Here is a 16,688-nt window from a genome sequence, read left to right as displayed (position 1 = left end):
AGGGGAACTACGCTTGGTGGTGGACTACAGAGCATTGAACAATATCACCAAGCGGAACAGCTATCCCCTGCCTTTAATCTCGGATCTACTGGATCGGCTTCGAGGAGCCAAGGTTTACACCAAGCTGGATCTTCGGGGGGCTTACAACTTAATTCGCATCAGGGAAGGGGACGAGTGGAAGACCGCCTTCCAGACCAAATTCGGATTATTTGAGTCCCGAGTTATGAATTTCGGTTTATGCGGAGCCCCCGCAACGTTCCAGCATTTTGTCAATGACATTTTTCAGGACTATCTAGACAGGTTCTTGATAATCTACCTGGACGATTTTTTGGTGTTTTCCAGATCACAATCAGAACATGAGAACCACGTCAAAATGGTGTTACAACGATTGCGGGATCATGGACTTTATGCCAAGCTGGAAAAATGCGCTTTTGATCTACAAGAGGTAGATTTCCTTGGTTACCGCATCTCGCCTCTAGGGCTTTCCATGGATCCAGCCAAAGTTTCAGCAGTATTGGAATGGCGGGCGCCAACTAACAAGAAAGAGGTGCAGCGTTTCTTGGGGTTCGCGAACTACTACCGCAAGTTCATTCCAGATTTTGCCCGCTGGTCCGACCCCATCACTAGCTGCATCCGTGGAAAGCAGCCTTTCCGCTGGACTGATCAAGCAGAGAAAGGGTTCCAGCAACTAAAGAAACTATTCACCTCCCAGCCAATTCTACAGCACCCAAATCCTGGAACCCCTTTTGTGGTGCAAGCGGACGCCTCTGATGTGGCAATTGGGGCTGTACTCTTACAACCGGTGGGAGATCACCTCCACCCCTGTGCCTTTTATTCTCGTCAACTAACCACACCAGAGAGGAATTACACCATTTGGGAAAAAGAACTACTGGCCATAAAGGCAGCCTTTGAAACTTGGAGACATTGGCTAGAAGGGGCCAAATTTCCCATTGAAGTCCACACTGATCATCGTAATCTAGAACATCTAAGAACTGCCCGCAAACTAAATCAGAGGCAGCAACGTTGGGCTTTATTCTTTGAACGTTTCAACTTCCAGATCCATTATGTGACCCCAGCCCAAACCAAGCAAGCAGACGCCCTGTCACGTAAACCGGAATACGCTGCAGGACGCAAGGAGACCTTTGAATCCCAACTGCTACAACCTGAGAACTTTGCCACGCTCACGGTGGGGAACACCAAATCCATTCCCATTGGTTCAACTTCCCCTACTCCAGGACCCATCTGTGCTCAAGAAATCAGGGCTAGTCAGCAAGCAGATGCCTGGGCGCAGGACCAACTTCGCCAAGGTCTGCATTTCCCCTTTTCGCTTAAAGATGGGCTGCTCTGCTATAGAAATCATGTCTATATCCCACCCGGACCGGGCAGGGAAAAGGCGCTTCGTCTGTGTCATGACTGCAAACCAGCAGGGCACTTCGGACTATTTAAAACTATGCATCTGATCCTAAGGGATTTTTGGTGGCCCAAGATCCGCAAGGATGTGGAAAAATATGTCAACACCTGCCCAGTATGCCAGCGCTCCAAGATACGAAGGGAGAAGCCCTCAGGGCTTTTACACCCCCTTCCTACCCCATCTCGCCCATGGGAAATAATTTCCGCGGATTTCATCACTGACCTACCACCTTCCTGTGGGTTCACCACGATCTTAGTGGTGGTGGACCTATTCACCAAGTTAGCCCATTTCATTCCCTGCGAAGGCCTCCCCACGGCCAAGGAAACTGCGGATTTATTTCTTCAACATGTTTTCAGACTACATGGATTGCCCAAGAGTTTAGTCACAGACCGTGGATCTCAATTCACCTCTCGTTTTTGGAAGGCACTACAAAAACTATTGGGCATAGACTCTCGCTTATCTTCAGCTCATCATCCCCAAACAGATGGGCAAACGGAGCGCACCAATGCCACTTTGGAGCAGTATCTTCGCTGTTATGTAAACTATCAACAGGACAATTGGGCTTCTCTGTTACCACTGTCTGAGTTTGCCTACAACAATGGAGTTCAAGCTTCTACAAAAGAAACGCCGTTCTTTGCAAACTACGGCTTCCATCCACGTTTCTTTCCCCCTGTCATTGAAACTTCAGAGGTTCCCGCAGCAGAGGATTGGCTGCAGGAACTCACAGCGGTGCAACAACTTTTGCTCCAGCAACTGGACCAAGCCAAGGAGGACTATAAACGCCACGCTGACAAACATCGCCAGCCGGGTCCCGAAATCAAGGTAGGAGATCGGGTTTTCCTGTCCACTCGCTTTCTGCCCTCCCACCGCCCTTGCCGGAAGTTAGATGCCCGTTTCATTGGCCCCTATCCAGTGGTGGCGCAATTAAACCCCGTGACTTTCAAACTCCAACTTCCGCGTTCAATGCGCATTCACCCAGTGTTTCACCGTTCCCTGCTCCTTCCGGCGGATGGTGTGCGTCCTGATACAGACCAACCGGCCCCCCCTCCTGTTTTGATGAATGGGGAGGAGGAGTTCGAGGTTGAGGACATTTTGGATTCTCGCTTTCACCGCCGCCGCCTACAATATCTCATTGACTGGGTGGGTTTTGGCCCTGAAGAACGCTCTTGGGAAGACGCCTCCACAGTCCATGCTCCTGATCTAACCCGTCGCTTTCATCAGACCTATCCCGCCAAGCCGCGACCTCGCGCCTCGGGGAGAGGGCCCCAGTTTGGGAGGGGCCTTGAGGAGGGGGATAGTGTGATGACTCATGGGCCTTGTAGTCCTGCTCAGGACATTGTAATTCCTGATGAAGATGAAAACTTGGGTTTTTTACCTTCCCAGTCTGAACTGGATTCCTCTCAGCCAGATCTTTCCCAGGCAGATCTGGGAACCTTGCACCTGCAAGAAAGTTGTCTCCCAGAAGTATGTCAAACAAGCCCAGAGCCTACTTCTCCCGTATTCTTGCGTCGGGAGTTTTGTAAACAACAGAGAAGTTTAGATTCAGCTTCGCGCAGGAGTGCGAGGATTGCAGCTAAGAATGTGGCCAATTAAGACTGCTTCTCGTGAGAATCTTTGGGGAGTCTCACATCTGGTCTCAGAGTTAGCTTTCGGTTCTGATTCCCAGAGAACTGCTTCGGCGGGAAGCTAGACTCTATTTAGGTGTTTTACCCGCGTAGTAACTTCGCGGAGTCAATTCGTCAGCCTACGGAGCGAGTTGTGTCTGGACAGCGCGCTCCGGTTCAAGCCTCGCTCCTGCTCAAGCCTTGCCTTGCTATCCAGCCTTCGCCTTGCTTCCCAGCCTTTGTTTATCTACGGACTTTGCCTTGTTTCCCAGGATCAATCCTTGCCTTGTTCCACGGATTTATCAAGTTATTCCACGGACCTTGTTCTTGTTCTTAGTTACCTTGTTCCACGTTCAAGCCTTGTTTCAAGTATCAAGTTATTTTCTAGCCTCGCTCAAGTTTCATGGACTAAAGGACCTTGTCATCTCCCCTCACTTTGCTTGGCAAAGTGAGTGTTTCGGTTATTGGATTACAACTTTGGACCTTAATATTTCTTATTGGACATTGCTTTTTTGGACTAATTCTGACCTTTCCTGAAAGGTCTAATTCTGGACTATTTTCTACACTTGTTTTTATTAACTTTATATATTCCTACAATAAAGATATTAGATAGATTCTGGCCTCTGTGTATGGTTATTGGTGCTCTGCAGCCTGGGTCGTGACATAGCTACATTTCTCCATCACACTGAAGACACACTAGGAGAACCCTGACATACATCAATGGAAAATGGTGTGTACTCTCAGTGGGGTTGGTGGTGCAAGCATTATAGAAGTAAAGCCATTAACATCAAAGTTACACAGAAATAGACTTCCGAAAGAGTAAGCATGCTCTGGTTTTGAGCATAGGAATAAATGCTAATAGTTAGTTTTCAAAGGCAACTTTATAGCCAGTTAAGTACAAGGATAAAAGGGGATTTCGTATTCTGTGCCTTAAGAAACTACACCTAGATTATGAGGTCTTTGCGTTTGTCCCTCTTCTCTTTCGTTCTTAGTCACCAACCTGTACTAAGGCCTCTCATTTCCTTTCTGAAGTCAGAAGCTTTTCATCTGGCTCTGATGCACATGTGAGCTCATCTTCCTCCCGCTCTTGAGCTTGTACCAATTCTGTGAAGAATGTTTAGATTTTTCCAGCCCTCTTCTTTCTAAATTTGGATTGTCCCTCTTTACACACTCATGATTTGGAAAGAATGCAGCACAGTTATAATTGATGAGGGATCTTTCCCCACCCCCAGCTCTTCAGCAAACACGTTGCTTCTGACAGATCTGGCCATGCTCCCAGACCACTTGCAACCCTGCAGTGCTGTAGAGAGCCTGGATCTTTCATGAGCATATCACACCAACCCATTTCCCCTCCACTCCATTTCCCCATTTTCGGCAAACTCGTTTATTTTCTTTGCCTCCTGTGGGTTGGATATCCAGGAAGGGCCGCTGTCTACAGCTGTGGAGAAATACTCTCACATTCGTGTGACACCTTAGGAGCCAATATATGTGTTGGGCCATTTAACTTTCCCATTTGTTTATGCTGAGTTGTTTAATAGTGCCTGATGAATGAACAGCAACAGGGCCCCAGTTTTTATAAGCAGAGTATGTGTAACGGAAATGGTTGAACCACTACCATCAGAATGAATAGTTTGTTTTAATTTCTCAAACAGGCCCATAGGTGTTCTTCTTTGGAGTCTATTAAGAGAACAAACTAACCATGGGGTTTCAGTAAAAGTTAAGTAATAGGTTAGAAAGCAGTAGAGAAGGGTACCACAATTCCAATATAACTTTTAGATATATAGTCATCTCCCCAGCAATCTAGATTGTTGAAATCAGTTGATTAGTTTTGTTAAAGTGTTGGGTTCTGATGCAGTGGTGAGTTTTGAATTTTAGGAATTCATCATAATGATCACCCATATCAGTATCCCTAAGAAGGGTCTAAAATGCAAGCAAGTCTTCCTTTCTGTTCTGTATGTGTATATTCCAATATCTCAAAAAGCAGTGTAATCCCTCTGTATTAAAACAGTTTGCAACCATATAGTCAGGAGTTGTCTGTGCAGGAGGCAAGTGCAGAAGTATATGAAACACCTGTTTTCTATAGGAGCCTTATATTAGTGGAATCCACCTCTTTCACCCATTAGGGCTCCTTGAGAAAAAACTCAGTGGACATTGGACATATGGCTAGCCCGCTTTCCTCAGAGGTGGAAGTGGGCAGCTGGAGGCAAAAATAAATCAGGTTTAGGGAGACACAGCCTGTATTAGTGACCACATAATCTTACATAAGTTGAATAACTCTTATCTAAAATGCTTTGGAACCACTATCGCTATCTTAGCCATGCATGTGGCCAATTTTGGAGCATTTTGGATTTCAGAATTATGGATAATTTATTCAAACCAGAATTCAGCAGCTATAGTGGATGGTGGAGTTGGGAGAGATAAATCAATGCTTTTGTATAATTACCATGTTTCAGTTAAATCTGTCCATACAAATGTGTTAAACTGTTGTCTCAACTGGGAGAAATCTTGACTAGGCTTTCCTTGCTGTGCAATGCTTAATTGGCTGGCATGAGTGCCTTTTGGTCTTGCCAGCCTTGCTGCTTGAGGCCATAATGTGTAGCCGGTGCTTGGATCAGAAATTTCAAGGCAAAAGACTGATTGTAAGATAGAGAGGGTTTCAGTCAAGTATCACATTCATGCTAGAGGGCATGATATTTCCAGAAACTTTTCCAATTATGGAGGGTGAATATATACAAAAAGAGAAATACTCTAAAACTTGGCGTCCTAATATGATCTACCTTGATTTAATAATTTAGCCATTATTGTTCTCTGCACTGACATTTATTCTAGCTGAAGTTTGTGCGCACTGGAAATTCTTCCTATAGATATGGTTTGTTAAGTAATTTGGAAGAATTTTGTTATTTCTAATATACAGTACAACTTCCATATAGCAGTCCTATTAAGTAAACTCAAAGAATGTGTACTAGTATATTTTTAAAAGATTTTAAATTCTTGGAGGTCACTGTTGTTAGGGGTGTCTGTTTTGGATAAAGCTTATTTTAGATAAAAATTTAAAAATGTATCTAATAAGCCCAGTTTTCTAGTACTTGCCCAGTTTTCTAAAGCTCTTTCTGCACCCCACATTCAACACTAAATTTGCAATATAGGTGTCGATTGACTTTAGAATTACAATTTATCATACTTAGAAACTATAGCTTTTGGCTACCAAATGAAGAAAGGGAAAAACTTGGTCTGATTTGGTAAAAACAATTTAGTTTGTTGCAGGATTGCTTGCTTCAGCACTGGGCTCCTTGAATGCTTGTTAACTGTGGGTGTTAATGGGGTGCTAACAAAGCAGTTTGCCAGTAGCAAACCAAAGTGGCCATTAAATGCTAAGCTGGAGTTTAGTATCCCAACCACCCCATAGATACTAAAATCCATGAATACTTAAGGGCCATTATATACTATGATGTAGTAAAATGATGTAAAGATAAAAATTAAATTCAAGGACAAATTGCCTTCTGCAAGAGGAAAGTCTTTACCTGGCACCCAAATGTTGCCATTAAGACACTGGGTTGGCCTGTCTTGGGCCGACACTCCACAAATAGGGGAAGCTGTACTGAGGAGGTTCTATCTTTTGTATTTGCTCTTTACCCTGTACTTACTTATCCATGCTTTATACAGTATAAAATTGAACTCTTTGCAACTGTGTTGCTGTGAGTTTTCCAGGCTGTATGGCCATGTTCCAGAAGCATTCTCTCCTGACGTTTCGCCTACATCTATGGCAGGCATCTTCAGAGGTTGTGAGGTGTTGGAAACTAGGCAAGTGGGTTTTATATATCTGTGAAATGTTCTTTTGCAACTGTTTCCCACCTCATAAATGTAATATTGTAAGGACTAAGATTTCAAGACACAGGGCAATAATCACTTTCATCTACAGAGAATCATGGTAATTGATGGCATACCATTTCCTACTGGAAGTTCAGGCTGAGTTCAAAGTGCCAGGGATGAGGCAGATCTCTATGATAGAGGAAAGGAGGACGGATAAGTCCACATCTTGGTTTAAGTCCTGATATTTGATAGGACCTATTCATGAATGAACATCTCAAGAAGAATGCAAGAAGTTTATCTCAATCATGCACTTATTCAACTGGACATTTAACGTCACAGAATAAAGTCCTTGCTCAAAAGCTACAATTTATGCATATTGTATTATGTGTTGTAAAATATTACCAAGGTTAAATGCATGATCTTATTGAGTTCTTTTAAGATTAAGTGAACCCAAAAGAGCTAATGGATTTCATTAGTTTTTGTGTTGATGTGTAGCTTCAAGTTGATTTTGACTAGGAAACACTACGGTAAATGTAGCAGGGTTTTCTTGGAAAGACTTGTCTAGAGGAGGGTTTGCTTTTGTTTTTCTCTGTGGCTCATGCCCCTTCCACACAGCCATATAAAATCCCACATTTTCTGCTTTGAACTGGAATATATGGCAGTGTAGACTTGTGTGGAATTTTCTGCCTTGACATTCTGGGTTATATGGCTGTGTGGTAGGGCCCTCAGAGAGTCTGGTTTGCACAAGTGAGTTTCCACGGCTGAATGGAGATTTGAATTCTCAAGTCATAGGCCCCATCTACACTGCCATATAATTCAGTTTGAAACTGCATTATATGTCAGTGTGGACTCATATAATGCAACACTGTTTAACTGCATTTAACTGCTAATTGCAGTTGTGGTAGATTTGGAAAATTGAGTATTTCTCTACAGGTGGATATCTTTTTATAAAAGCTCCTCTGAATATGAGCATGTTAAGCTGCCTTAAGTCAGTTGTCTCCTGACAAACTTAAGGCTGCCCAATTGCTTGGTGAGACATATTCAGACAAGAGCCTCTCCATTCACCCCAACTCTAGAAAATCAACAGGTATAAAGGCACTTTAGTTTTCATTTACCAAAGCTCAGAGGATACCAAATCTGTGAATTCCCTTCCTATGGAATAGCTGATATCCATTTTTCCACATGGTTATGAACTTAATAAGAATTTCAAAAGAAATGTCTTCCCAAGACAGTGAAACTGAATGTCAAAATATATAAAGAGTATATATTTGAGACCAAATGTTTTGTGTGAGAGAGAAAATGAAAGCCATGGTGAGTTGAGAGGCAATAAATATCATGAATGAATGAAAATATTGATGAATGAGTGACAAATTGCACACAGACTCTGGAGAAAAATTGTACTTTGTACAAGTAGGTAAGAGAAACTTTGTCTCTGATGTATGTGATTTCACTGGCCAATCAAAATTGATTTAGATGTTAAGCTCATCATCTCCATTGTTTTGAACTTCTGTTACAAAAGAATTAATTAAGTCAGATAAGTCTTAGGAGAAAAGTGTGGAGTGTGAGGGTGACATGGGTATGGTTGATTTATATGGGAAATTCATTCCTGGCACTTGACAAAACGCTTATGATTAATATCCTCTATTATATACCGGTATTACAAAACTGTTATGCTCTTTTTGATTAGGATTTGTCATATTTTATTATGTTATACTTGCTTTGAGACAACTATGGTCTTTTTAAAAAAGGAATAAATAAGACAATGGCTTCACAGCAGGAGATTTACCCTTGAGCATATTGAAGATGCATGATATTTTATTCATGCAAATGCAGTCTCAGTTGTTGCCTTGCTCAGAAACCTATACAGAAAAGAACTGTAAGGAGAAAAACCTAGGCATGCAATCCCATTGAATGCTGTTATATAGTTTTATTGATTCACAAAAAGCTGGCTCTGAGAACAGTCAGTGCTGTCACTGAAGCCTATAACAGGAAGATTTTTTCATTCAATATTTATTTGTTTTGGCCATTTTCCAGGGGAAGTTGCAAGTTTTTAGTTGTGCCAGGATCGGCCTGCAGACTCTGTGAAATAGGCTGAAGGCTTGCCTACATCTACAGAAGCTTCTGCAAATACCTTTATTGTTACAAAATTATTTACATGCAAAGCCATCTGTTCAATACAATGAACACATTGTACCCCATTTTTGAAACACACATGCACAATTCCCCTATAGGTTTATGGGGAAAATTAACGGCTGCCTGGGGAAAAGAGGAGTAATTCTCAGGGTTGGAAATGTCTGGCGATCAACTACACTAGTATGCACCTCTGGATCAGGGCTGAGGAACCTGTGATCTTCTAGATCAGGCCTGTACAACATACAGCCCATGAACCAGATGCAGCCTTCAAAGGCTTTCCATGCAGCCCACAGGCTAGGTCATGCCTCCTCGTGCCATTTGACCGGGCTTCCTGTTTGACACTTGACTCTTCACATGCCTGCCATGCATGCAAAGGACCAAGCATCAAGGGTGAAGCTGAGGCGCCTCCCCAGATGAGGAAAGGCCCGAGGTTCACCTTTCAAGCCCTGCCCCTCACACGCGTGCCTGCCAAGGTGCCCAACCCTGAGAATTGCTCCCCGGCCTCTCCTCAGCTTCACTTTGTTCCCTCCCCAGCTTTGTGCGAGGGTAGGGGAAGGGCTCCCCCTCCAGCAGGGAGGGGAGGAGGTATGGTCTGCAGAAGGATTTGTGAGAAATCCTGGCCCTTCCCAAGGGCCATGTTGTGCAGGTCTGCTCTAGATATTATTGGGCGTAACCTCCCATCAGACCAAGCCAGTATAATCCATGGTCAGGTATGATGGGGTTGTCTTTGAGCAACATCCAGAGAGCAACAAGTTCTCAATCCCTGCTATATGTATACTTGGAAGACTTCAGAAGGGGGGACGTTGTACAAACAACAAAGAACTGACCTGAAGGCTTCTGCCCATAACTCAGAAACTGCCTTAATGTTTCCTATTGATTTACCTTATGCCAATAAAGCAAATTTATTTGTATTCAAAAAAGTGGTGGGATGGTCCTCAAAACCCCTAGGAATTTGATACTAATATTGAGTCAGTATCTATTGTTCCCTAAATTAGAAGATAATAAGCAGTGAGACTAAATACAGTATTTGAGACTTAGCTCTGTTCCACTATGGTGCCCTGTATATTCTCTGGGAGGGGTATGTATACAAAATATCACCTTTGACCTTGCAAGAGTTACAATCTCAAGACAGGTGGGGAGTAGCCATATTTAATACATGTTTTGCTGTTCTGTTACACAATATTGTAAATTTCCCAAATCCCACCTGATCTTGGAAAGTAAGGAAGGTCAGCTCTGATTAGTACTTAAATGGGAACCATCAATGAATACCAGATGCCATAGGCCTAAGAAAATGTTATGAAATTTATGGGGCTAACATAAATCAACCAGCAACACAATACACAATACAAAATGACATCTTCCATTAAAAGGGTCACTAAGAATAGATCTTTCCTGGGAGCATGGCTAGTCTTTAAGAATGAAAATTGCAGTCTTCATTTCATTCTTCCACAGTAAGATAAAGTATCGAATTGGTGATGTAAAGAAGAAGCAAAACTGTTAAAAACAGTCATTTTTCCAGAAAGGAAGAAGGTGGCTCAGGGTGTAACTGCTGAGGACAACGTAAAGGTATTGCTCCAAAATAAGAAATTTTCCTTCAGTCTCCAATTTTCTAGCATTGCAGTAACTTAAAACTTCAACTGAGCTTGTAGAAAGACAGTTTATGCATCCCAAGAAAAGAAGCAGGCACCATTCCAAGGGAATGTGAACACAACAAATGCAAGCGTTCTTGGTAGGAAAAGTTTTTACAGTCTTGCTCTGCAATGAAGTGGAACTCTCAGTAGCTAGATTTACTCCTATAGAATTGAACATATATCCACTACAGGGCTACACATTGCAAATTTCTCTGAGACATAATCAGATTACCTAGAATTAAGCAACTGTATGGCACAGGATACATACTTGTACTAAAGCACCTGAATGAATACAGTAAACAAAATTCAGTGTAAAAAATTGAAGAAATGACTTGCCAAACTAAAAGTTTACTTCATGGAAGAAATTCCTTGAAAGATGGTGAAGATTAGGTGGTCACAAGATCCAAAACACCTCTCTCACTCTAGAAATAAGTTGTTTCTCCTGGAGAAGGTATGGTAGTGTCTCCTTGTGGAGAGAAAAGGCGGGCTGTAAACAAACTATATAATAATGATAATAATAGCCCCAAAAACTTCCCATGAAGCCCAGCCCCTGAAATTGAAGAATTTCTATGGGCTAAATCTGGACTTTTGATAAGCACCATGCTGGTGCTTTAGCTTCCAGCCCACTCGCTTCCTCCACTTCAGTCTTGTGCTATTTCTGAACAGCTGGAAAGGGGGTCTGTGTGGACAAGGCTTCCTTTCTTGGAAGGAGGTGAGAAAGGAAACTAAGATGAGTCAGTTCAATAAGAGAGATATAAGTTCTCCTGCACTGCTTGGAAGTGTGATTGTTGGCCCAAATCGTAAGATTTCTCCAACTCCTTTATTCAGAGATCAAGAGAGAACTAGCTAGGTCAACTGAATGTGCAAATTGCATTTTGTATTCTGTAATATCCAGTGTAATAAACTGTCATCACAAGATGTTTTTCTGGTTCTATAATTATTCTTTTTGAATGCATTCCGCCCACTAAGCACATACACAGCTTTTGTAACACATGAATAAAGAACAAGATCCACTAGTAGTAACAGAAGAGAAGAACCACAGAGCAGTCCACAGGTTTAGGATCCTTCCACACTACACAATGATAGAACTACAAGTATAATTCCATTTTAGCATTCATGGCTGCATGTTATGAGATCTTGGGATATGATGTTTAGAGAGTTATTCTAAACACCCTTCTAAACTGCAAATCCCAGCATTCCATCAGATGAGGAGCCATAGCAACTAAAGTGAAATCATCATGCTGTAGTTGTGTGACATGAAAGAGCCCCTAAATATTAAATCTGCAAAAGTACTACCCTGTTTCCCTGAAAATAAGACATCCCCGGAAAATAAGACCTAGTAGAGGTTTTTCTGAATTGCTAAATATAAGGCCTCCCCTGAAAGTAAGATCTAGCAAAGTTTTTGTTTGGAAGCATGCCCATCAAACACAACACCAGAGTATGCGGGATTGGTAAATGTACATACCATAGAGTGTTGTACATGGAAATAATGGTAATAACAAGAAATTCTTGATAGGATTCACAGTTTGTCTGGTTATGCTGGTTCGTGATGACAACTACTGTACAGTATACAATGTTCATTTTTTGTTCAACAATAAATGTGAATTCTTCTTCATGGAAAAATAAGACCTAGCGCATCTTTAATAATTAATTAATATTAATAAAAATAATAATATAAGACACTGTCTTATTTTCGGGGAAACACGGGTATGCTTTTTCACACACTATTTCTATGTCAGGAGAGGAAAACTTGTTAGTATGCCTTTTCTTTTCTTAAAACTGACCTCATAAGGGTGTGTGTAGGGAATCAATTCAAAGAAACCATAAAGCGGGGAGCTCTAAAATTGCCTTCCTTTGTACTGGAGGCTAAGCAGCAAGATTACTGTGATGCCTTGTTGGTACAGAAAAGAGACACTGAAGGGCTTAAGGAGATGCCTCTTAGTATTACACACACCTTTGATGCTTTTCTCCCAAGTCTAAGGAGGACTTATCACAAATTGAACTTTCTATCTGTGTCAATATGTGTGAGTGTTTGTGTGTGTGTGTATCCATATGTATGCATGCATGTTTGACAGTCTATGTTGCAAGCAATGGCTTAGTAGTATTTTCGCCAGCACTGCTGTTTGAATGGCAGGAGTAGGTAAACTGCAGAAACACAACTACAGACAGGTTTTTTCTTAAAGTATCTACACACTGCACTTAGCTTTTAAATGCTTAACAAAGTGTAGAGGAAGCCTTGACATAAGAGAGTAGCTGTTGCAAGGAATTTAATAAGATAAAACAAGTAGTGAGATGTATAATATATATTCTTTTACAGACAGAAAAGGAGGCTTTGCTGTGTAATTCAGTGTTGTGACCTGTCCACTAGTATGTAATATGTAGTATCTTTAGTCTGGGTATTCAGTTCCTTTGCTCATATCAATCCTATTTTTTCCCTTATTATTGTATTTAGTATGACTTTTGTTGGGAATGATCCTGGATTTGAGCAATCAACATCTTCAAGACAAATACCATCATAAAACATTTTTAAAGTAATATGAGATGCTGTTTCCTGAAAACCACCCAGCCATAATGCCATTATGAAATGGCTGGAGAAGTCCTTTCTCCAGAGCTTCAGAAAGATGTGTTTCACAAGTGAATTAGGAAACAGATTTGTAGATGTATGCCTTCAAGTTGCCTGTCAATTTATAGCAGCCCCATGATTTCATAGGGTTTCTGAAGGCAAGGAATTTTGCCAGTTCCTTCCACTGAAATATAACCTAAAAGACCTGGTATTTGTTGGTAGTCTTCCATCCAATTACTAACTAAGACTGACTCTGCTTAGCTTCCAAGATCAGGTGGAATATGGTGTCTTAGTATTTAGGTATTGCAAGCTTACCAGATTGAAGACACCACCCAGTTTCAAAGTATTAGGAAGGGCCTATGTAGTGCAACTTGAAGTTATGTTCTTATACCATTGTTCTGTTGTAGCACAGTGGCATGATATAATGAGCAATAGAGACATGACCTTATAGTTCCTGAGAGTTAGCTGTGAACAGCAGCTCATATTTTCATATATTGTCTCCCTTTCAAAATCTGTGTGCGCATACACACACACACACACAAACACACACACATGCCTTTTTAAATTCCAACTTACATGTGACAATAACCAGCCCCACATTTGTTACAATAACGACTCTCATTAGAACACTGGTTCCAATCATGGAGCGGGAAGGTGGGAGGGTTTATTTCATGCTGGTGATTTCATCTGGAGTGATGTCACTGTTTAGGAAAAACACTGAACTCCCATGAAACAGTTCAGCATTGAATTCCTTGACCTTCTAAATCTTTAGATTTAAAGAGACAAAGCATTCTATCAAGTACATCTAATCCTGTATATTTTCCATAGAGGCAAAGGATGACTAAGGGTATATCTGCACCATAAAATGAATGAAGTTTGACCGCTTCAACTGCCAGAGCTCAATGTTATGGAATCATGGGAGTTGTAGTTCTACAAGGTTTCAGCTTTCGGAAGGCGAGTGTCTTGCCAAACCACAACTCCCTTGATTCCATAGCATTGAGCCACAGCAATAAGATGCACAGCAATAAGATCATACAAAGGCATAGAAAACATCACTGAGATGTGTGCTCATAGCATATGGAGAGATCTGGAGGAAAGTATGGGCACTTTGCCAAGGCAACATTCTATCTTTCTGTTTTTGGTGTATTAGTTGCACACATGTCAGCATGGGTAATAGCAGCTCCCAATAGACTAGGAAATTTCAGTAACAAGCATGTCCAGGCTCACAAAGCCAGAAAATGGGGAAACATCTTCTGATTCTTAAGGCCATTGGTCCTTTTAGCTCGATATTATCTCAGTGTGAAAAGTGTAACTACATGTGCTGCCACCCCCAAACAGGTTACATCCCCAGTGCACTCATTTGTCACCACTGCTAAAAATCAGTGGAGAGTCCCCCCAGAAGCACTGATTCAGGTCTTTGCTCCTACCATGAGTTGACTGGGAACAAAGGCAGTAAAAAAGGCAGTAAAGTTTTGCTTCTCGATTTGAAGTTACAAAGCATCTCATCTGCAAATTGTGTTTACCTCAGTATAGTATGAGACCCCAATCTGCTATGCCAGAACAGTGGGATCAATCTGTGAGCTGAAGCCTCCTCCTTTCTGCCACTGATTTGAGATGAGAGACAAAGAACATGCAGCCACTGGATTAAAAGGACTGCATGACATTCCAAAGCTTCATATTACCCTGCAGATCTATTAACCTGTCAAAACAAAACACCCCAGAGGGGCTTCCCTTGCCCCTGCTGGCTGCCGGTTCATGGTGGACAGTTCTGGAATAGCAGCAGGGGAGAGGTGTTGGCAAGAAAAAAGGGAATGTTGTCTCTTTAAGCAGCTGAGCAAACCATATGCCAGTAGTGTAGCCCTTGAGTTAAACTGCATGTCTGTGTGCTGAGTAAGGAATGCGGTTGCATGCCTGACCCGTTAGCTATGACTGCTCCTTGGTAGATCAGCACGGCTGTTGCTCATGTGCTGAGCTCATTCAGGCTCACTTGAGTTGGCGCTGCGCATCAGGGAATGAAGAGAGGAGGAGAATAATCCGGCTGAGAAGAAGCAGGAATATTTCTGTCCCATTCCCTCCCCCGTTCCCTCCCCTTTTCATTTCTCCTAAAAGCTGGATCTCAGGGTGTCTCCAGCTCTCCCCTTCTCCCCCCTTTTTTTTTTTTGGAAAGAGGAGGCTCCCTCCCATCTCCGCCAGCTGTTGTTTTCGGAGGGCAGGAGGTAGCTCTTGGAGAGACACAACCCAGCTGCCTGGATGCCTTTGGATATTATGATTGCTCCCTCTGAGGACCAGTTCTGGCCAGACACTCACAAGGGACAGATGAAGCTGAAAATCAGGGTGAGACGGATGAAGGAGAGCAGGGACATGAGAGGTTAGTCTGATTACTGCTGTTCTTTTGGATGGGGAGGTGCAAAAGTAGTGAATGGATAAAGGGATTGGGTGAGAGATCGCTTTCTTAAACTGAACTTCATTCTGCTTTTGGAATGTATAGGAGTATGTGTGTTGACAACTGGTACAACTGACAAGTTTAAGATGTCAGTAGTAGTAATGGGTGATCAGGTGCGCATTTTGCAGCATGTGTAAGATACAAGAAATGGGCATCAGTCCCTATGCATGCATGCTTGCATAAACCTCAGGTATGAAATATACCTCTGAAACATGCTCAGAATTGGGCTGTCAAGAATGTGACAGGGTATTCTTATCTTTTCCCTTCCCTTCCTCCTACTCCCCAAAATCTAATTAGCAGATGTTTCAGGATCTTTCCACTCAGTTGTAAAGAAATGGGTGTTTACTGCTGATTGTTGTTGATGTCCCCCTCTGGCCCTACACATGCAGTGTTATGGTCCTCTTCTCAAATTCAGGGGACCAGGCTCTCTCTTTTTAGTATCAGAAGGCTGGAACTGTAAACAAAATGTTTAATTTCATGGTTGTGTTGGAAGACCTTGAAGCTGGCGTGCAATAGGGAACTCAGTGGACGAAAGCAGATTCTTCCTTTCTTATGTAACCTACCACACACTCACTTCTCCGGGGTAGGGGGGCAGGGAGCGGTGGAAATTTCCTGGGGACATCCTTATGCATGAAGAAGCATTGCACATTCATTGCTATCTTTTTAAGAGGTCACTCTAGAGAAGGCAGCAATGCATAACAGGATGTGTAGATGGCAGAGAAAGGAAAGTAGGGGAAGCAATGCTCTCTAGAAAGAGAGTATAAAGACAGAGTGATTGCAGAACCCATTAAGAAAAACCACTCTGCAAACCTCACTGTTTTGTTTCCCATACTGACTGACTGCATTTCTCTTTTGGGGAATCCATGTGTCTAAGAGGCAGCAGCTTATTACTTGCAGAGCTAGTAGGTTAGGAGGGAAACACAGGTCTAAGAACTAGAATGACCTACATTGCCAAATGGTGGAATCAGGCAACTTTCCCATCATTCCCACACTCTATACAAAATGAGTATCCTCCTATGTCGGGCGTTGGAAGTCATTTTTATTTTATGTCAGGCGATACATACTTCAGAGATGATGCTATTAGTAATAGGTC

At 42.2% G+C, this 16,688-nt stretch overlaps 1 protein-coding gene across 2 annotated transcripts in view; it reads left to right on the top strand.

Annotated features, from left to right (window-relative positions):
* dusp8 (dual specificity phosphatase 8) overlaps nt 1-16,688 on the top strand; it is a 114,872-nt gene that overhangs the window by 64,994 nt on the left and 33,190 nt on the right. Inside the window, exon 1 of one of the 2 annotated variants that reach the window (XM_008108119.3) lies at nt 3,686-15,520. The exons of the other annotated variant lie outside the window; for it this stretch is intronic. Within the exon in view, the coding sequence (XP_008106326.2) occupies nt 15,403-15,520 (118 nt within the window). The 5' untranslated portion in view covers nt 3,686-15,402. Of the gene's footprint in view, nt 1-3,685; nt 15,521-16,688 lie in introns of those variants that run through there. 2 annotated transcript variants of the gene reach the window in all.

Source organism: Anolis carolinensis, chromosome 1 (assembly GCF_035594765.1).
Source record: "Anolis carolinensis isolate JA03-04 chromosome 1, rAnoCar3.1.pri, whole genome shotgun sequence".
Taxonomy (NCBI): Eukaryota; Metazoa; Chordata; class Lepidosauria; order Squamata; family Dactyloidae; genus Anolis; species Anolis carolinensis.
The sequence above is the reverse complement of the archived record's forward strand: the minus strand, read 5'-3'. Positions and strand labels throughout refer to the sequence as shown.